Here is a 23,122-nt window from a genome sequence, read left to right as displayed (position 1 = left end):
GGAAAATTTCCTTGTAAGATTTTCTAGCTTTATAAGAAATTATTATACTATTATTCATTACTTTAAAAAACTGAAATCGAGTATATATTTAACATTTTGCATTATTTGATTTCATATTAAGAACTTGTTCTATGCTTCGACGTTAACTTGCGATTTTTTTTTAGTTTTGCTCTACCTTCATATTGCTTAGTATACTTTTCAAACTATATAGCAAATACAATAATTCTCAAAAGGAACAAGAAAACAATCAAAACACCAATGATACCTTTACAACGTGGTGTTAGACCTTCGGGTGAAATTTACATAGCGACAAAGAAGACAGAAGCTCCAAAAATTCACTCGTGGGAATACCTGGAAAGAAAACCTCCCACAGGACCTGTATCGAGTGTCAGACGTCTTAGCACTCCGTTTTTATTTTAAGCGTATTGTATTCGTGTGAAATAAAGGAAGCAATAAATATACACTGGAAACTAGGTGTCATGATGTCTTTGAATAAATATGACGTATTGTATGTAGGTAATAATAAAAAGGAAGATCAGATTGTTTGCTGTAATTTATATGTTATTTGTAGATGAATTTATCATCACATACCTACATACATAGTGATGACAGGAAATTAAATACGTAACGTAATTTTACATTTCTTGCAATGTGGAATAATAGTAACAATCGCGAAAGATAATTTAATTCGCTAGACTGTGTAGCAATCCCTGTGAAATTATGTACCCTAGAGGTTATCCCGACGACACACCAAGGGGCCTCGTGCATCTCACCCGATCCACTAGGGGAACATAAATTGCACGAAAGTCGATAGTAATCCTTCTACAAGTCTAGTTTTATCACTACATGCAAGTTAACGTTATTGGGCCGCCTTCTGTAAATCTTCCGCAAAGAAATTTCGTATTTTCAATCGCATTTTTTTTTTTTTTTTTTTTCCTACCTATGCTGATAGCCTTGAGAGGCTATTTCAGCTTCGCCCTAACGTTAGTAGGTGAGCTCGCGGGGCTCAACCGGAGAGTTGCTAACACTGACCCTAGCAAGAGCAGTGCTTCGCAGAATCTACCACCGGATCGGAAACGCGACCCACTGAGAAGATCCGGCGAGAAACTCAGTGGGCTGTGTCTATGGGTTAGTTCACTCGTCGAACCCTTCGTCGCAAGCGACGGGTTCGACGAGGACGGTGACCGGTGCTTGTGGTGCCTAAAAGCACCGTTAATGGATCAGGAGGATCCGTAATGACGTGCTTTGGGCGACGTCGACGGTTTACCATTCGGTCTACTGGGTCGGGTATGTAATTTCCAGCGGCTACGATGAGAGGGTTCTCATGTCGTGCCGCCTTCTCAAAATGGCGCAGCGATGCCGACTGTAGATACTTACTAAGGGAGTCGAGCTCCAGGTCGTCGTGGAGATCCACATTCCTAAGGAACCAAGGCGCTCCGACGGCTATCCTGCAGAATCGTGATTGAATAACCTGAAGGGATTTCAAGTTGGTGCGGGCTGCGTGAGCGAACACTACGCTTGCATACGTCATGACGGGGCGTATACAAGTTTTGTAGAGAGTTACCTTATTACGGAGGGACAGTTTGCTTCGACTACAAAGCATTGGATAGAGTCGTCCTAGAATAAACGCGGCGCGGTCGCGTACCGTTTTTATATGGGGACGGAATGTCATCCCTCTGTCGAGGGTGACGCCTAGATATTTGACCTTCGAGACCCACGGAATGGGCTGGCCAAAGAGAGTGATGGGACTAACGGCGGAGGTGTTTGCGCGCCTACTACGGAGTGGGATGCTCGAAGTGATGTTCGGAGGGCGACCCCTTTTGAAGAGCACCGCTGCGCTTTTCGTGGGGTTGATGTCTATTCGCCACTTCCGGAACCACTGTCCCATGGTGGCTACTGCGATCTGGAGTCGCCGATGAAGCAGCGACATCTTCCTACACGAGTAGTAGATAGCCGTGTCATCGGCGAAGAGCGCTAGATGGGTCTCCGGAGACCGGGGTATATCATTGATATACAAACTAAATAATAACGGGGAGAGCGCGGAGCCTTGCGGGACTCCGGCGGTCAGTTGACGGGGACGAGAACGAGTTCCCTCTACTCGATATCGAAACGAACGGTTCGACAAGAAGTCTCGTATGATGAGCACGAGTCTGTCTGGCACTCCCATGTTGTACAGTTTATAAATTAAACCGTTGTGCCAGACTTTGTCGAACGCCTTCGCGATGTCGAAGAAGAGGGCGCCGGTCGGGATTTGTTTACGCCTATTTAGTCCTATCAGAATGTGCTCCGTGAGGCGGTGCACTTGTTGTACGCACGAGTGTTTTGAGCGGAATCCGAACTGTTCGTCAATGAGAATTTTGTTCGCGGTAACAAAATCCCAGAGGCGTTTCCTAAGGAGCCGTTCGTAAATTTTTCCTATCGTCGAGAGGAGACTAATCGGACGGTAACTAGAAGTTTCGTTTGTCGGTTTGCCCGGCTTATGTATACCGATAACGTCCGCTTCTTTCCACACCGCGGGAAAGATGCAATGCGTCATAGCGGCATTTAAAATTGTAGCCAACATTGCTATCAGTTGGACTGGCAAAAATTTTAGCGCGCGGTTGTGGATGCCGTCGGAGCCGGGTGCCTTCCTAGGTTGTAGGTTGTGGATCGCGTCTCTAACTTCGTCAGTGGTAATGGGGGGTAACGCGTCCGAGGGCGGCAGGGAAGCTCTGCGCTCGACCTCCCTGTCGACTAACTCGGTGTGTACGGGGTCCGCGTGTTGAGTGCTGGTGGTGCACTGCTCTTGCAGTGCATCGGCCAGCAGCTCAGCCTTGTCATCGTCATCGAATGCCGGTGGTTGGCCTGAAGGGCGTACGAGGGGAGGCATAGTAGCGGTAGTTTCGGATTTGAGAGTCCTAGCTAGTCGCCAGTATGCTTGGTGGGAGGGCGCGAGTTGTTCTAAATAACTATGCCAATTATCGTTACGCGCGTCGCTTAAGCGGGAGTGGACTTCGCGTTGTAGATGACGCATCCGAATCCGGTTTGAATGCGTGGGAAGACGATCGTAGGCCCGGATTGCCGCGTTCCTAACTCTTAAGAGATTCCTAAGATCGGGGGACAGTCTGATGCGGTGGAAGCTGTCCTCCACATCGACTTCTTTAGAAGATCTAATGATCGCGGAAGATATGTGATCGGTAATGATGTTTATGGATTCGACGGTGTCCTCGGGGGATAGATTCGAATCCGGGCCGTAAGGGAGGATTGGCGGAGCGGTGTCGGCTAGGCACGTGCCCAGCTTATTGCAATCCACCATGGTCCTCGTAACAGTGACTGGGTTGTGGGGGCGACCGAGCTGCATAACGACAGGTCGGTGGTCTGAGTCGAGCTCTGACATTGCTTCGATGGAACGCAAGCGCAGAGTTACGTTCCTAAGCAATGCCAGGTCTATAGTGCTCGGACGGAGCGCGATGTTATACGGATAACATGTTGGAGTTGGGGGACCGACTATTTCAAAGGTGAGGTCGTCTATAAACGCGTCGAGACGCCTACCGTTAACGTTAGTACGATGGCAGTTCCACCTAGTGTGGTGGCAATTTAAATCGCCTGCCAGGATGACGGAGTCTCCCATGCCGAACAGTGACTCGATGTCACTGCTCAGAAGGGGCTTGTCCGGGGGGAGATAAACGGATGCGATGACGATCGGCTGGTGTCCCGTCAGCGAGATACGGCACACTGACGCCTCGATATGTGAGAGCGAGGGAGTATCGAGAGGGACAACGTGCAGGGCCCGCCTATAGTAAATGGCAGTCCCGCCTTTGGAGGCGGTGAGTCTGTCATTCCTAACCATGACGTAATTCGCGACTTTCGGGTCGCGACGCGAGGGCTTCAGACAGGTTTCCTGCACTAATAGAATATCTACAAGATTATCGCGGAGGAATTCGAAAATTTGATCGCGTTGCCGCGCGAGTCCGTTAGCATTGTAGAATGCTAACGTAAGGGAATACGGTTTTTCTCTACCTTTTTGCGCCATTGATTACCGGTAAAGATTTTTATAAAGTGCGGGACACGGACTCGTATACGTCCATGTGATCGAACGCGGCCGCGAGTCTCTGTTCGGGGGTTACCGACCTACGTATCGCGTCTGCGAACGATCGCAGACGGTCGAAGTTAACAGCGGTGACGAAGTCGCGCACGAGCGCGAAGTCGTTGACGGCAGAGGGTTGCGGGGGGCGGAACGCGGGCGCGGGGCGAGGTGCGAGCAGGGGCTGGGGCGCGGGGCGTGTCGCGAGCGGGGGCGGGGGTGCGGTTTGCGTTCCCGCCTTCGTATACGGCAGCGGCTTTTTCCACGCTGAAACCGTGGGAACTGCAGCCGGCACGAAGGCAGGTTTCGGCACTGAGGGTGCCGAAGTCTTTGGGCCGACGGTTCGCGGAGCTGGGAGGGTTGAACGCTTGCGCGGAGCCCTAGGACATCCACGGTAGTTCGCGGGGTGCCCTTGCTTAAGGCTTCAATCGCACTTCTTTAATGTGGCCAATCTATAAATATCTTTGTATATTCAGTTGGTTTAATGAACAACAATTCAAATCGTCTAGCTTTGTAACCTTTTAAACCGTCTCAGTTCCTTCTACCGTGGACAATAAATCGGTAGATAGTCGATGCACTATTTTACTGGGATTGCCTCTATCTAGCTAAATTCACATTTTAAAGTCACCCCAATTGGTCTTTTGCTGGATCTCCATTAAACTTTCGATCACTCAAATGAATGAACAAGTATTAGTTCATTTGAGACAATAATTCAATTAAGTCGTTTAACGTTTTTCAAAATGATAAATTCGAAGGGACAACCGGTACCTTATCTCCCGGGACTCGATATTTGATATTTCTCTTTAATGGATTTATAACTCGGTTTCAATTTACGCCATGAATAAGTAGCTGTCAGATACTGGCCGGAATAATGTTTAATTTATAAATTCCTGCATTCTTTGTTTTTGGATGTATTCCATGTTTAGTCATTGAAAAAAAATTCACTATTATTAAAAAAAATACAAATTGATTCATAAATCGAATACGTTGTTATTACACATTATGAAAATATTATCTAATCGTAATTCGATAAAGTTGAAAGATTTGGGATTAAAATAATAGATCTGATTTGATATCTGTTATTAATAATTAAAGATTTAATCTAGGGTATAACAGCGCACAGAAGCAAGTGGGAATCGTGTCTTATCAATGCATCGTTCATTGAAACACTTCATAAAAGATATTATCTATATCACGAAAGGTACTTAATATCTGAAGAACTTTGAAAAAAAAATTGCGCAAAATCAGATGATACATATATATATGTGTGTGTGTGTGTATTTGTTTGTATATATATTGTTTTGTATCTTGTAATATGTATATATTATTATATGTAATGTTTACTGTATGCACTAGGTTTGTGTTCCTAATTCTTCTTTCCTTTTGCGGGCCTACTGGAAGAGATTTCAACATGAAATAAGTAGTGCCCTTGTACTCTGTATCCTTATTGTCGTGTTTTTTCTAACAGCTGTATGTACAAAATATATTAAATAAATAAATAAAATAAATGATTAAAAGTTATTCTCCTCTCACACAGTTACATAATATGGAGGTGTGAAAGGTCATTCGGCTTAAGCGACATTTTTGAAACTTTACAGGAGAGCCATTAAAGATTAATATTTAGAAAAAATTGCCTAAAAAAACTTCTTCAACTATTTGAACTTAATTGAATTTGAATTAAAAACATCAAGCTGTTGAATCTAATACCAACTAAATCGGACCTTTAATTACGAAGATAAATGTCGCCTTTCGGCACTCGATATGCTTTTAAAATCTCTCAATGAACTTTGTGGTCATCCACATCAAGAAGTAGTCTATTGACTATGTGTGTTTTGACACGAAAAGTTAGACCAGCGAACTAACCCATAGACACAGCCCACTGAATTTGTCGCAGGATCTTCTCATGGTCTCCGATCCGGTGGTAGATTCTGCGAAGCACTGCTCTTGATAGGACCAGTGCTAGCAAATTCACTCAGTTTGAGCCTGCGAGCTCACCTACCCGTCTCGGCGTAGCTGAAATAGCCCCTTAGGCTCACCACTCAAATACCATCCTGGTTGCGGATGACAAAGGTCTGATTTAGCAAAATTCATAGTTTGGTACCGCGTCCATAATTATCTTCTACAATGTATTTTTTTAACTAATTACGTTTAAAATTAGTTCCGCAAAAAAAAATTAATATAATTTAAAAAATAATGAAGATCATAATATGACTAAATCGTTGACGTGGGCTTCTGCGGCTCGCGAAAACCTATGAAAATAATTAACTAAATAGTGGAAGTTTTCAAAAATTACATTTTCAACTGTACAAAATTTATTGTTTTTTCGGCTGTACTTTGGAACCATTCCCGACCTTGAAATGGTTTCAAGTAATCCAAAGAAAACGCAAACAAAAAAAAAACCATTCATTTACTTGAAGTAAGCCGAAGTGCTTGTCATTTCAGTAGGATTATTTTCCGTAGGCGCGTTTCATTCAATTATCTCTCGAACAAAATATTTTAGCGTTACGATGTTGATCCTACCTACCGCTACTTTTATTCGTTTCGAAAACGGTACCTACCGTAAAGGATGAAGAACGGCTGTGTTAGTTGAAGACGTTCAATAAATGAATTTAAAGATGTGCACATTCATCAAGAATAATGGGTTATAACTACTGTTAGTATTTTTAGAAGAGAATACGCATTAAATAATAGTGAATTTTTTGAAGCTAATCACAATTGAGGCCGTCAGCGCCAAAAGTGGCCTAGCCCACAATTTTTCATATTCGTGCTTATATATTGCAATTTATTTAAAACATAATAAATTTTGATGCAAAACGGGCCTATCCCTAGTTTCGCCCGTAGATAACAGATGTCTTTGTAAATGTTTTTCCTACGAAGCAGTGTAAAAGTAAATTCCAACCTCATTATCTCCATACTAACTATGATAAGCTTAGGCCACTTTTGCGCTGACTGCCTCAATTATTCTCAATTGTAATCTGTATATATAAAAATGAATTGCTGTTCTTTAGTCTCGCTAAAATTCGAGAGCGGCTGGACCGATTTGGCTAATTTTGATCTTGAATTATCTGTGGAAATCCAGAGAAGGTTTAAAAGGTAGATAAATATGAAAATGCTCGGAATTAAATAAAAATAACAATTTTGTTTCCCTTTGACGTGTTCCCCGTCGGACGGATTCCTTTTGTTTATTTTAAGTTTATTTTAAACAAAAGTTTAGGTCTTTTGTTTATCGATTGAGGCAATACGAAGTCTGCCGGGTCAGCTAGTTTTGAACAAACTTAAATCAGATTTTACGAATCTCACGATTTTTTACGATCTCATCACAGTGGCAATTTTAATTACACAATGTCACCGTTTTATTTACCTGTTCTTGTTTAATAATAGATTCGCCCGTGATGTCCAGACGTTGCCGAACCACTTCTATTTCTCGGATTACGAACGGCACAATGCTGAAATAGCAGCTTTTCATCTCGACAGGTGAGAATATGAACTGAATTTGAATTTAATTTAAATTAATAATGTCGTCGAGCAGAATTTGTTTCACATTTGTAATTTAAAGATGTAGTGGCTGTGGTATTAAATATTAAATAATAGATGCACGTTTTGTTATTTAAAAATCAGACCAGGCCAGACCAGCACATGTCACACTTGATGTTGAGGGGAAGGTAGGAATAGTTGCTAATGGAGATCAGAAGTGCAATAGACTCAACAAAGCCACTGCCCAACGCACTGATTAGTAATGATAGTCAGTTAAAGTTAAAAGATAAGTTGAAAATCACTTAATAGACAAAGAGTTCGTGGACATACAATCACAAAAAGGTCATCAGATAATAAAATGTGAGTTAAGCTTCCACAAAAACTGCAACAAACAACTATAAATAAAACTTCTCGTGTCAATAATTATTAGTATGTCCTTGGAGCCCTTTCGGATGTAGTCGTTCTAACAATCCAAGTAATCATAATCATTGAAATTACCACATTACAATTTGGTAACAGTTAACGAACTAAAGTACTCTCTAGGATACTCGGCTTCCGGCGGGCAATGCCGGTCGTGGGCCGCGTTCTCAACATGACCACTGAGATCTATGACGTCACCGAAGGGGACATACTCAAGACATTTTTCGTGTCCCCTGCGAACAACTTCTGCTTCCACGGCAAGTGCTCGTACTACTGCGACACGGGACACGCAATATGCGGCAACCCTGACATGTTGGAGGGAAGCTTCGCCGCTTTTTTGCCCTCTTCTGATGTTGCTGAGAGGAAGGTGAGTTTTCGTTTTTACGTGTTCGTTTATTGCATTACTAGCGACCCATCCTCGCTTTACTTCAAAGACTGTAATTTATTATTTATTTCTCCACTATTCAACCGATGTTATTATACATATAAACCTTCCTCTTCAATCTCTCTATCTATTAAAAAAAACTGCATCAAAATCCGTGCGTAGTTTTAAAGATTTAAGCATACATAGGGAGAGATATAGGGACAGAGAAAGCGACTTTGTTTTATACTATGTAGTGATAATCTGAAAATACGGCTTTCCGACCCTGCTCTTTCGTACTAATAATGCCTTATAAGTTGCGCTTCGACTAATTATTCTTAGCCTATCATTGTAACATGTTTAATGGTCATAAGCTTAAAAAAAAACCGCAAGAGTTTCTTCAACCGAATTACCATTGGAAATCTGCGTTCTCCGACCAACATTCTATTTCTGTGATGTATTGTAGTAATTGAAGAATTGTATACTCGAGCAGCAAACGAAATATGAAAACATTCCGAGTACTATTGAAAACCACGTCCAACCCAATAGTACTCTCTCACTATGCAGATCGGTAATCACAAATGCGTAGACAAACAATAAATCTATTAATCATGCTATTAAATACCTAGTCAGGTCATAAATTCTGTCACATGTTTAATGTAAAATAATTGAAACAAGTTTATTCATTATGTAACCATTCATATACCAAAATGAACTTAACAAAACATAGATTCTTATGACACTAAAGTTTATTCAAAATTACCTCCGTGATTTTGAATACAGGCCTTCAATCTGCGCGGCCAGTCGTCTATCGCAGCACGAACGGTCCATGTCAATATCGGCGGCTGCCTTAATCAAGGATGTCTTGAGTGACTCCAAATTGGGATGAGGCTTTGAGCACGCCTTTTCCTCCAAGTGTTGCCATATCTTGTAATCTAACGGATTCAAATCTGGACTGGAGGAGGGCCAGTCTTCGTGCTGGATGAAGTCGATTTCACGCGCCGCCAGCCAGTCTTGTGTGCTCTTCGCTCTATGAGCTGGCGCCGAATCTTGTTGGAATACCCAGTGCCTGTTATTGAACATGGTATGAGAAACAGGTTCCACAAGGTTCGTCAGGACTGTATTTTGATACACAACTGCATTCGTTTTTACACCTTTCTCACAAAAATGTACCTCTGTTAAGCCCCAATAAGAAACTCCCAACCATACCATGAGCGAGGATGGAAAATGACCTCGTTGGACACGCGGAATACGGTTTCTCGCTTCTTCACTACTGTGTGCGTACACCTTATCATTTTGTTTGTTGTAGCTCTCTTCTACGGTAAAAAATTTTTCATCCGAAAAAAGAATTTCCCGATATTTTTTCCCGCGTACCGCTTCAACAAAGCGCGGCATCTCTTCAGTCTCAGGTCCATTAGACGAGCATTCAAACGATGTCCTGTTTTTCTTCGATATGCCCGAAGCCCTAAGTCTTCATTTAACACCCTTTTCACCGTGGTTCTGCTTAACCCCATCTAAAGGGCCAACAGTTTCTGCTTACGTTTGGGATTTCTTTGAATTCGCGCCTTCACAGCTTTTATCACTGCTGGAGTCCTAACAGACCGAGGGCGACCACTTCTTGACCTGTCATCTAGAGTCTTCATTGTATCGTTTGATGGTACAATAAACGAATCTTTTGGTTATATTCAAATTTTTCAGTATGTTAAAAATTTGAATTGGCGCGTAACCGTAACGATGCAACGCAATAACTGCAACACGGTCTTCTTTAAGCGTCCACTCCATATTTAAAAATGAGTGAAAATTCTAAAAGTATACATTTTTATTTTCATGAACAATTCGAAATTCGAATTCAATAAAAAAAAATTGTGGCCAGCATTCTAAAAGAAAAGTTTTTACTGTGTGACAATACTTATGACCTGACTAGTTATAATGAAAATACCAATGTATGGATACGTTTAGAGGCAAATTGAAATGTTTTAAAAAATACAGGTTTGGCGTCATCCATGGAGGCGTTCATATCATAAGCGCAGGAAAGCGCAATGGGAGCTGCAGTCCGATTACTGTGATACGGTAAGTTATTTTTCCCTACCTATTCGCTGGGAGCCTAAGAGGCTATTTCAGCTACGCCCGGACGGGTGGGTTAGCTCACGGGCTCAAACTGAGAGAATTTGCTAACACTAACACTGGCAAGAGCAGTGCTTGAATTCGATATTGAACAAAAAAAAGGGGAAGTCTGAGTACTTGTTGAATAGTTAAACTATTTATTATTAGTAGGTAAATAAAGTTCGAAATTGCACTTAAGCAATTTTCATATTGTATCACATTTTACACGGTATTTTAGAGTTATAGATTAAGACGTAAAGGCGCTGGTCTTTGATATCGTTATCTATATATTAATACGTGAAGTAAAAACTTTGTACACTTTTTTACGAAAATTGCGCGGACGGTGGAATATGGAGTTTCCCACATTTATAGAGAAGGAGTGCAGAATATTTTTTTTTTAAATTATGCACGAAAAAGTACATTAAATTAAAAAAATACATTAAACACACTACCGTGTATTTGACACATCACATTACCACATCATTAGGTATATACTCTTTGTTTATTGTCAAACCTCTGTTATTGTTTAAAAAAAGTCTGTGGTCAAATTGAGATATTGTTTGTCTTTAATATTATTTGTCTATAGTGTAATCTTGGCGAAATCTGTGATTATAGAAGTATAATACTCGTATAAGTATAATATCTTTAACAATAGAACTGAGGGAGTTCATTATAGAGTCCCTTCAGGTCCCTTCTTTATTTCGCCGTAATGTCGTGTTTTATGTAATTAACACCACAGTTGAAACAATAGAAATTTTATTGTTGTAGCAGTATAAATAATTCTAAGATATTATATTATATTAGTTATTAAACACATTATAAATTAATTTTTACGTTTTAAATTTTCGGCGGTAAAAAGGTCCCGTGACACAGACTATATTCTTTTCCCCCCTCTCGTGCGTTCCGGCTTACGCATCATATAAAGGTGCGTTCTTAAACGCCACAGAACCATAATAATGTTCAAGCTTATAATATCAATTAACTATAATCAAATTTCGACTACCGGGGCACCACTAGTCTAAGTAAATGGCCGTTGATTTTCTTTAGTATCCAGACTGATGGCATGAAATATAATATATAATGCGAAACCTAATTTAGTGATGTGGTTGTTTAGGTACGGACTACTCCGCCCTACGACTCTGGACGCCGACTACTCGATCTTATGGACATGTCTATATTTGATTTCCTTACTGGGAATATGGACCGACATCACTACGAAACATTCAAGTAAGATTTCATTCATGAAATACAATACAATACAATTAATTACTGAGAATCATTGAATATAATATTCTTTTAATTTTCGTTTATTTGATCTGAGTGAATTTAAAATTTAAATGCGGCATGTTCATATTGTTTATCAGTTTTGTATTTCGTTCTATTTGAGCAAATTTAAAATTCATCTTAGAGCGGAAAGTTTTTCTTTGTTGTTTTCTTTTTTTTTTTAATATAAATATTTATGGCGTACAGAATGTTCGGGAACGAGACGTTTACGCTGCACTTAGATCAAGGCAGGGCGTTTGGGAAGGCGTTCCACGATGAACTCAGTATTCTTGCACCTCTACTGCAGTGCTGCGTCGTCAGGCACACCACGCTCGCTACCTTATTAAAGTTCGTATTCTATAGTTGAATCAACGTACTCAAATTACTGGTGGTAGGACCTCTTGTGAGTCCGGGCGGGTGGGTACCACCGCCCTGCCTATTTCTGCCGTGAAGCAGTAATGCGTTTCGGTTTGAAGGGTGGGGCAGCCGTAGTAACTATACCGAGATCTTAGAACTTATATCTCAAGGTGGGTGGCGCATTTACGTTGCAGATGTCCATGGGCTCCAGTAACCACTTAACACCGGGTGGGCTGTGAGCTTTATAACATACACAATTTTCTATTGGTTTGGTGCAAAATAAAACGGTACTTTGTATATCTATATTACAAGCTTACTGTATTTTTTTTTTCTTGAAAAATAATTTAAAGGCAACTGGCTCAACCGTAGCCACACCACGAACAATGTTTTTACAGTTTAGTGTAAATTAACTGCCAAATGTAATGTAATCGCGAACAGTGTTTACGTCACGATATAAAATATGATGGCCTATATACCAGGCCATAAACTCCAAAAAAAAAACAACATATAATATGAAATATGATATCTTTAAAAGCTGACTGATATCATGTGTCAGTTTTTGTATCATTTAAATATGAAACACCACAGAACTATTACTAACTATACTTACTAACTATATTTATAGTAACAGTTGCAGTTGTTATCACAAGGTCTTCATCACAGATATCGTAAATATTTAACATATCGAAAAAAATTTATTGAATACAAAATTAAAATTTGAGGCTACTTAAGATTTTTCCAATTTGCCGTCTATAGCTTACAAAATGTATATAATGTATTAACATGGGAATAATTATTAGGTAAATTGTCTTTGATTCTAAAAAGTAAAATGAGTATAATAATTACTTTTACGGGTTAATATCGTGTTGTTTTTTTTGTCATATTATTTCCGACGATCTGAATATTTTTTACAGTTTTCATCGTCACGGACGACACGACTAATACAAGTGACGACCAAATTAAAATTTCAGATTCGTCAATAGCGTACCTCTATCAGGCACTCTACGCGAATCAATGAAGATAGATCCCGTGTCGCCTATACTCTGGGAGCCACACCTCCAAGCCTTAGACAGAAGGGTTGTAATAGTTCTCGACGCGATCCGTAAATGCGTCGAGAAGGCCAACAATCCGCTCCAAAACGAAATAAACGACTTCGTATGACCGCTAGAGCTGTATGCTTAGTGCGAGTTTCTTAACGTTCTCGACAGCGTAAAAGTTAAGCCAATTTTGTATGCAGTTGGAACAGCGCCCCTAGCGGCAAACGTACGCAAACGATCCCACTCCATACAAATATCAGCTAACTTTTACGCTGTCGAGAACGTTAAAAAACTCGCACTAAGCACACTGTTGTGTAGTCGAAGTGAAACTTACGCTTATGTGATACGGCAAGGGGCGTTGCAATCAGTGAAAACGATTGGCTAGTCTAACTCTCTTATATGTGACTTAAAGTGACTTAAAAGAAATCTAAGACTAATCTAAAAAGAAAAACTACAAAGTGTCTTTGGTCCCGCTCATAGACTTAAGGTTTCGTGCCAAAGATTGTCCAAATGTAAATGTGTTATACCAGAATAATTAAGAGCCATTCCATTTATGAATGCCTGTTAGCCATTTAGTAGCCAAATTGTACGGATGAAACATTTTATAAGGAGAAATAGAAAAATAAACAGGTTTTGTTAAATTGTTAAAAATAAAAACGGCATCTTGTATTTTTGTAATATATGTTAGTGTGTTAGTGTTTGTGTGTTTTCTGAATATTTTTAAAAGTTAAACGAGTTCTTTAAATATAAGAGACGATAATGATAGTCGTGCAATCACGCTGTACATACTTAATGCAATTTTTTTTAGTTTTAAGTTCAGATTAATTCATCTTAAACATAATATATACTTATATATAATTGCTTGTACAATGTTACCATAGCTTTTCAGCTCAAGAAAGCACATATCTTTATTAAGCAGTTACTTGCTGTATGTGATAATGTTTTCAGACGCGATGTCTGAACGTAATTTTGTAAGCGAATATAATCTCTGAGGCTAGCTAGCGTATATCAATGCAAATTACATCAAGCATAATCGTTATGTAGTTCCATAAATAATCTAAGGATATTTTTAGTAAACTAAAAAAGTTTTTATAGATGTACAAATTCATCTAAAAGTAATTTCGGCTTATCCCTGAATGTTAAACAATTTCATAAAATCAAGATTAAGAAAAAGAAAAAAAACACTTTGTTATTTCGCTTTGCTATTAGTTTGATTCGTTTTCGGATGATTTGAATCTGTTTAGTGTTTTTCAACTATATTTATTGTAGTTTTAGTTATTAAATATAACTATTAAATAAAATGTAGAGCCTTAAAATTATTATGAATTTGGAGTATGGTGTCCTGATGTATTAAATGTTCTGTATTATTTTTAGGAATAATGTTTGGAGAATTTATTAAATTAATTTTGCCAGCCCTATGATTATTACGAGGTTAATTTTTCGAACAGTTGAGAATATTGTACGTAATTCGCGCGGGAGTACACTTTCTCGTATTCAAGAGACTTGTATGAATCCTTGTAAAAATGCCTCCATAAATGATTTGTACAGGATTTAATACGTTCATGTCGGTTGTAAGGGGCTTTCAAAAGCTTAAGACAAGTTTCGTTTATGAGAAATTTTTTTACAACTTTTATTGACTTTGAAGGTAAAAAAGCTTTCGGTTTACCTCAAGGTGGGCGGCCAGCGATGATCATGAACTTCAGCACAGCCAAGCTTGTAATGAAATCCTATGAATAATTATGACTCCTTTGCAGAAGGGAATATCATAGCATAGCATAGCATAGCACAGTGTAGCTTTATTAGAGATCAGCCGATTTGAGTGGCGTGTTCTTATTTGAAAGGTTCACTAAGTATGAACTCGCTATATTTATTCCTAGATCGCGATTTTGTTGTGCCCTGCGTATTACTGATCTCCGCGAACGGCAGTAGATTTTTATCATTTCGATTGCATGATCGTTTGCCTGTTGGACTCATATAAGACAAAAACATTCGGTCGTTGTCAAACCAAAATCTGCTATGTGCACTTTTTGAGATTTTTACTCTTTGACCATTTCGTCCATCGTATAAAAAAAAACTGTTATGTGTCTATAGCTTTAATATTTATCTATAGCTTTCATTTGATATAGGTCTTAAAAATTCACCTTCATATAAAATTTCATACGAAAATGTTTTTACTCGTTAATTCAAAATAGAGTTTTTGCACATAGCAGATTTTGATTTGACACCGACGATTCGCTGTTTATTTCAATTTAAAATATTGTCATTTAAATTGTCAACTGTTCCTCTCACTTGTGTTAAGTGTGAAAAAGAGGGGAAGCGTTAAACTTTGTATAATTTTGTATTATCTATAGCATAATTTTGTATAGACTATAGACAGTAGATGTCTTTATAAGGCTGCGCAATGAAAAGAAAAACTGTGGGAAAAAGAGTCGACTTGCCAAAGACGTACCTAAAATGTTAAAATGTAAGAATGAAATTTTTGATTATGTTATAATATATTGTGTATCGCGATGATTGTTTGTGTGTTTCTGTTGACTGTTTGTAAATTAAAAAGTTAAATGATTATTAAATGATTTGTGTTTTATTGAAATTTTCAAATGAAAAGTGATATGCGTTTATTAAACTATTCATAAATACTCAACGATGAATAAAAAAATCAGAGCACGTAAGAAAATATAGTAAAACTTTTGGGTCAACTTCATTCATTGAACATCGCACGGAGACGCCTCGCGCTTCTGCAAATTCGAACCCACGACAATTTATATTTTTTTGTGTGCCACATTTGCGCATAAACAAAAACAAAAATAATAGAGAAAAAAATCATCAAATTTTGTAGGTACTATTATGTTAGAAATCAATTTTTTAGAAAACATTGCCTTCAGTCGTAGGAGATATTAATTTGCATATTTATATGTCAAGAAGTCACCAAGTGTGTGCTAATGATAGAAAGTTTTGATGAAGTAACATTAAGTATAAAGTAACGTAAAGCATTTAGAATGTTTTGGTATGGACGCCGTTGTGGATTTTGCCTACTTAAGAGTTAAGACTGATGGAAGTAGGTGGCGAATAAAAATCAAAAAATAACGCTGGTAATAGTCTGGTGGTAGGACCTCTTGTAAGTCCACATGAGTAGGTACCACCACCCTGCCTATTTCTGCCTTGAAGCAGTAATGCGTTTCGGTTTGAAGGGCGGGGCAGCCGTTGTAACTATATCTCAAGGTGGGTGGCGCATTTACGTCGTAGATGTCTATGGGCTCCAGTAACCACTTAACACCAGGTGGGCTGTGAGCTAGTCCACCCATCTAAGCAATAAAAAAAAATTACCTAAATATCGAAGTTAAAAGTGTAAACTATCCACTACATACATATTTCGGGAAACACGTGACTGTGTTGTTTTCAGAAATAACAAAAGACGGTATCATACGTGACCACCAGCTGATAATGTAAGTGTATATGAAACAACTAGCGACCCGCCCTCGCTTCGCTTCGGAAACATTAAAACACACATGACACCAAAAAAATAAAATAAATAAAAAATTAAAAAAAGTAGCCTATGTTCATCAGGGACAATGTCGGCTTCTAATGGAAAAAGAATTTTTCAAATCGGTCCAGTAGTTTCGGAGCCTATTCGAAACAAACAAACAAACAAATCTTTCCTCTTTATAATATTAGTATAGAAATATAATTTCCCATGTTTTTGGAGTTTACTCCTTTAGAATCGATTTACATATATAGGCCCGGGGTATGAAAATTATGGGGACCAAAATCGTACTAGCATGTCACACGAAATGCGTTATGCGCATGTCACACGAAATGCGCGCCGGGCTGCTGCGCCGGCAGTCCGCCACAAAGCCTCGTACTGATCGCGCGTTTCTCTCATTATTGTATTTTCATATATTTGTTAGTCGTTTGTTTTGTGTCTCGTTAATTTGTTAATAATCTGTAGTGTATCGTGTTGTCGTAATATAGAACTATTTCTCGTATTGTTTCGTTTAATTTTTTATATCCAGTAAACTCCAGTCGTGCGTCGGAGCGGACACACACACTTTTTTTTTTTTTTATTTTTTTTATTTATTGCTTAGATGAGTGGACGAGCTCACAGCCCACCTGGTGTTAAGTGGTTACTGGAGCCCATAGACATCCACAACGTAAATGCGCCACCCATCTTGAGAATAAGTTCTAAGGTATAGTAACAACGGCTGCCCCACCCTTCAAACCGAAACGCATTACTGCTTCACGGCAGAAATAGGCAGGGCGGTGGTACCTACCCGCGCGGAGTCACAAGAGGTCCTACCACCAGTAATTACGCAAATTATAATTTTGCGGGTTTGGTTTTTATAACACGATGTTATTCCTTCACCGTGGAAGTCAACAATGAACACGTATTTCATTAGAAAAATTGGTACCCGCCTACGGGATTCGAGCATCGGTGAATCGCTAGATACGAATGCACCGGTCGTCTTATTCTTTAGGCCACGACGGTCAAGAAGTCACCAAGTGTGTGCAAATTATAGAAAGATTTGACGAAGTAACATTAAATATAAAGTAACATGACTGTGTTGTTTTCAGAAAAACAAAAGACAGTATCATACGTGACCACCAGCTGATAACGTAATTTTATTATGAAACAAAGTATAATTTCCCATGAATTTCCTTCAATCATCAACAAGATTGCATTACCACTAAGAGAACAGTACAAATCGTACATAACACAATGAACCAAATTATAAGATGTAAAATAAAGGATGACCCGGGGTCGGTGTTCCGGCGGCGACGTCACATAAATGTCGCATAAAACCTAAACAAAACAAGATACGTCCGTCCCCCTATAAAAACTGGAATATGAATAGTAGGGATATTTCATATAACATTTTATGGGCTTACGGTAGTTTTGTCATGTATTAAATCGCTGCCGGATATCGTTACTCATCTTTAAATTACAACAAATTTTTAAGCTATGCAATATAGCTTTTATCGCGGGCCTTGAGCGCGGCGACTGAATCATGAAATTCCGTAACGAAAAAAAACCTAACACCCCTCACTCCGCCTACCATGTAGCTCGCGTTCAACACATTCACACGTTGCGCTTGTGTAGTGTTTGTGAATAAGCGCGTGGTGTGACGTCACACTGCATGCGCATCATGAAACGTCTACCCATCTCTCTCTCGCCCGGTCTGGCTTATGAGTGTGAAGGGGACAGTTAAGGTTTTGCTTTTATTAATGTTTAATATAGCGTGGTCTTGTTTTATTATTGTTTTAATATTAAATTATCACTGTCTAATTATAATTGCATAAGTTGATAAAAAATGCTATGTAATAACTTTACCGCGGCAGTTCCCGAGTGCCATACGTTTGTTTTAATTGATTCGGTGGACTGCTTGTGAACATTAACAATATTTATCTAAGGTGCGTGAGTCATTTTATATGGAAATCTCAATAGTCATTTGCGGTAACAATGAGAGTTATACACGTTATGTTTCATGTCGTATGACGTCATGACTCCACACGAAATGAACTGGTTTTACGATTGATTTTTGCCTTTTTTTATTGATTATATCGGTGAGCGACTTGGTCTTAACCGGTCACTGAAGTTTATAGACATCAACAATGTAAATGATGTTACCCACCTTGAGATATAAGTAATAAGGTCTGAAGTATAGATACAACGGCTGCCCCACCCTTCAAACCGAAACGCATTATTGCTTCGCCGCAGAAACAGGCTGGGTGGTTGTACCTAACCGTGCGGACTCGCAAGACGTCCTGCCACCAGTAATTACGCAAATTATAATTTTGCGGCTTTGATTTTTATTACACAATGTCATTCCTTCGCCGTGGAAGTCAATCGTGAACATTTGTTAAGAACGTATTTCATTAGAAAAATTGGTATCTGCCTGCGGGTTTCGAATACTGGTGCATCGCAAGATACGAATGCACCGGGAGTCATATACTTTAGGCCACGGCGACTTCAAAGCTATTACTGTTATGCTGCTAAAATAATAATAATTTGAAAGGCTACGGTGTCACGGACTGCAGAAAAAAATGCCTGTTGTAATTATCGCCTGTTGAATTCGTGAAATGATTTGCAAGCCGCAAACATTAACAGTTGAAATGCATTATGAACGAAAATATTCTTATTATAATTTTATTTGGATAGTTATTTCACAGCAGATTACGTAAAATAATTATTTGTATAAAAATAGGTAAATTCTGGTTTAAAATAATAATAAAAACCGCTTAAATGGATTCGTTTGTAATTTTTTTTCTTTTTTTTTTGTTCTCAATTTCCAAACCACAACTTTTTTTATAGTTACTACTACTAATAAAACTTTTCATATACAAAGAGGTATTGTTAAAGTGGTTATGTGGTAGCATATAATAATATATACAATTTAACGCATTACGAACATCGATGGTCTTAAAAGAAAAGAACTAATGATATTAGTTAAACAAGCATTTAAAATTCAACTTATTCTGCTCTTAGACTATATGCGGAAATCAAAACGTTCTCTTTGTCCTAGCCATTTAATTAACCCTTTCTGTTCGTAGATCAAATATAATCAAATCAAATAAGCATACGATCTCTGCTGTGAAGAAAAGTCTTAAATTACTTTAATACGCTTCGGTCTACAAGTATGAATAGAAATTAATGAAAACTTTGCATAAGTATTTTTACCCGTCATTTACTTAGATTGGATTTGTTTTTGGTACTTTCAGAATTTACATATCTGGAAGGTGATAAGAGAAATACCAAGCGATGAGAGATAAATATTTAAAATTTGATTCGATAAGGCCTGCCGGAGGTAAAGTATCGTAATCTGCCCGCACACAACTCAGGTGGCTATATCTGTCAGTCAGTCCGTTTTGAAGGATAGCTGCTATGGAATTAAGGGTTCTACCTCAAATTTCAAGGTGAGGTAGAAGGTTCCACTCTGTCTTATCCATAACTCCTGTAGTCAGTACGCGCTAAGTTGGCTGACATTTTTTTTTTATTGCTTAGACATCTACAACGTAAATGCGCCACCCACCTTGAGATATAATTTCTAAGGTCTCAAATATAGTTACAACGGCTGCCCCACCCTTCAAACCGAAACGCGTTACTGCTTCACGGCAGAAATAGGCAGGGTGGTGGTACCTACCCGCGCGGACTCACAAGAAGTCCTACCACCAGTACTCACAAGAAGTCGTACTATTGAATTTAAACGGCGAATTTGAATCATTGTCAATATTAATGCAAAGCAAAAATTCGATACTTAGTTCTGAAATGAATAATCTAAATGTGACGAATCTAAATGACGAGCCGACTCATTTCCGCTCACTGGAATTCGTATAATTGAAAGGCGGTCGTCAAAGTTTAGCAAAACGAATTATCGTCAAATACGACGACTTTTAGAGCGACAGTAACCGTCAGGTTTCAACGTAACAGTGACCAGTCGAAAATTAACTTTAATTATAATTCTCAGACTCTAATTTCGTTTTCATCAGAGATCGTTTTCTTTTATATACTCTCTGAAGTATATACAATTGAGTTTTACAATTTCTAAATACGAAAATTTCACTAAATACCTTTCCTGGTCATTTTTGTTTTCATTAGGCACAATACGATAGCGAAGCCCGACCGTGACTTTACAATTTAAGTGTCTGTTCTCGGTTTTTCTTAATTGAGATACTACACAAATGTCAGAAAAAAAAATCAAGAGATAATGATTGAGAAAACAATATGAAAAATGCATTAATTTAAATTAATATATTTAAATACACTACTGAATTGATTTCTTTCCGTCATTATAGGGCGTAATACTGAACCGCATCTAGACAGAGGTTTATTTACTGGTTTTATTACTGGTGGTAGGACCTCTTGTGAGTTCGAACGGGTAGGTACCACCACCCCGCCTATTTCTGCCGTGAAGCAGTAATGCGTTTCGGCTTAAAGGGTAGGGCAGACGTTGTAACTATACTGAGACGTTAGAACTTATATCTCAAGGTGGGTAGCGCATTTACGTTGTAGATTACTATGGGCTCCAGTAACCACTTAACACCAGGTGGTGGGCTGTGAGCTCGTCCACCCATCGAAGCAATAAAAAAAAATCGTCATGTTTTTCTCCCACGGTCGATCCTGCATTGTCGCATCCAGCAGATTTTGACGGCTTTCATTACGACGTCGGTATAGTTAGAGCTCATTCTGTCATGCTGCGCTTTTTGGTAGCACTGAAAACCCCTTCAGCCCAAACGCCGTCTGTTCAACATGCACTTTTCCCTACCTCTGTGACTTCAATTTCGCTCTCTCCAGACCATATCGGTTCTCCTGTAAATCTTCTAGTTTTTATTCAATCGCGCAGGGAAACTTCGACCATAACCCTTGACAGCCTTGACATTTCCTTTCAAATTCAAAGAATGCTGATCGTTTAATTCGAAAGATTGAATTTTGGAAACTTTTAATAGAATCAATGTATTCTTAACAAACACCCATTTACATAATGAACGACAAATTGCCGACCGAATGTCCCAGCGTTAAGGTCATACTTTAATTGTGCTCATAATTAATTTTTAAATTATTTCGCTTTACACCATTTCATAGCACTCCGAACAATGGAATGTTCGTGAGCGCTTGAAATGAATTTTTGATTACATCTTTTCACTTTGCATTTTATTCACTATTTCGAACATAAACAGTGTGGATTAATCAAAGCTTTACTTTTGTCTTTTTCGAAAATTTCTGCAAGCAAATGTCAATGCAAGATGTATCATAAAAATAAATACAGTTTTTTATTTTTATTTTATCGCTTAGATGGGTGGACGAGCTCACAGCCCACCTGATGCTAAGTGGTTACTGAAGCCCACAGAAATCCACAACGTCAATGCGCCACCCACCTTGAGATATAGGTTCTAAGATCTCAGTATAGTGACAACGGCTGCCCTGCCCTTCAGACCGAAACGCATTACTGCTTCACGGCAGAAATAGGCAGGGCGGTGGTACCTACTCGCGCGGACTCACAAGAGGTCCTACCACCAGTAATTACGCAGATTTTAAAATATGAGGTTTTTCCTACAAATTTATTGTTTATGTTCTTCAGTATATACTTTTTTCTGTACTACCCTAAAATATAAAAGTAGAAAATAGGAATAGTAGACCATAAATTATACACAATGTATGAAGCGGCTGATTTTAAACAGTATTGTACAATTCGAAAGTTTGTTATGGCGATCATTTACACACTTGTCGAACACATGACTTCCTAACAAGCTATCGAACTGAAACGCCAACTTGCAGACTGCAGGTGCAGATCAAACTGTAACTTTCAGGAACGAAGTTCAAATAATATCGGTTCGATAAACTGACCGTACAAATTCGAATGTGATTGGTAATTTTGTAGTGGGCATTAATAACTTCCGTTATTAGAGAGATATATTTGAGTGATATGCGCATTGTTTTGGTTATTTTATTATTAAGGCTGTAGCATGCAATAAGGGCACATCTTAGTCGTGCGCAAGTGTCTTTTTTTTATGATTGAAAGATTACTGGTGGCCCGGAGGCCTTTCCAGCTTCACCAGGACAGGTGCGCGAGCAAAGGCTCAGCCAGGAGGGGTGGGATTTGCTAACAACTGCCCGAGCGCCTCCAAAGGAGACCTAACAACTCAAGAGCAATTGCTTCGCGAATGAATCTACTACCGGATCGGAATCGCGACCCACTGAGAAGATCCGGCGAGAAACTCAGCGGGCTGATGCATGGGTTAGGCTGCACGTCGACCTCTTTGTCGAGTTCGACGAGTACGGTTACCGGGGTTCCTCAGCCTGTTCCTAGTGTTAGAGCTGAAGGTATCTAATGCAAGAGTTATGGATCTGATGGATCCGTAAGGACGTGTCTAGGGCGACGACGGTGACTTGCTCCTGCGTGATCAGGATTCGGGGAGTAGTCAGCGGCGGCAACGATAAGGCGATTATCATGACGCATAGCCTTATCGAAGTAACGTTCCGACACTGACTTCATGTGTTTGCGGATCGATTCGAGGCCCAGGTCGTCGTGTAGGTCGATGTTCCTCACGAAC

At 39.2% G+C, this 23,122-nt stretch overlaps 1 protein-coding gene and 1 long non-coding RNA gene across 3 annotated transcripts in view; one reads left to right on the top strand and one right to left on the bottom strand.

The window, feature by feature from the left end:
• LOC114240700 (extracellular serine/threonine protein CG31145) overlaps positions 1–15,648 on the top strand; it is a 142,419-nt gene extending 126,771 nt beyond the window's left edge. For both annotated transcript variants that reach the window (XM_028171350.2, XM_089734352.1), the window contains exons 7-12: positions 7,445–7,537; positions 8,081–8,324; positions 10,308–10,388; positions 11,536–11,648; positions 11,892–12,032; positions 13,013–15,648. In XM_028171350.2, coding sequence (XP_028027151.2) covers positions 7,445–7,537; positions 8,081–8,324; positions 10,308–10,388; positions 11,536–11,648; positions 11,892–12,032; positions 13,013–13,202 — 862 coding nt within the window. In that variant the 3' untranslated portion in view covers positions 13,203–15,648. The remainder of the gene's footprint in view (positions 1–7,444; positions 7,538–8,080; positions 8,325–10,307; positions 10,389–11,535; positions 11,649–11,891; positions 12,033–13,012) is intronic.
• Positions 15,649–17,016: 1,368 nt separating this feature from the next.
• The window catches only part of LOC149501152 (uncharacterized), a 171,976-nt gene continuing 165,870 nt past the window's right edge, over positions 17,017–23,122 (bottom strand). Inside the window, exon 2 of the long non-coding RNA XR_016324502.1 lies at positions 17,017–17,123. This is a non-coding gene — a long non-coding RNA (uncharacterized LOC149501152). The remainder of the gene's footprint in view (positions 17,124–23,122) is intronic.

Source organism: Bombyx mandarina, chromosome 17, assembly GCF_030267445.1.
Source record: "Bombyx mandarina strain Sakado chromosome 17, ASM3026744v2".
Classification (NCBI taxonomy): Eukaryota; Metazoa; Arthropoda; class Insecta; order Lepidoptera; family Bombycidae; genus Bombyx; species Bombyx mandarina.
This window is presented reverse-complemented; position numbering and strand designations above follow the sequence as displayed.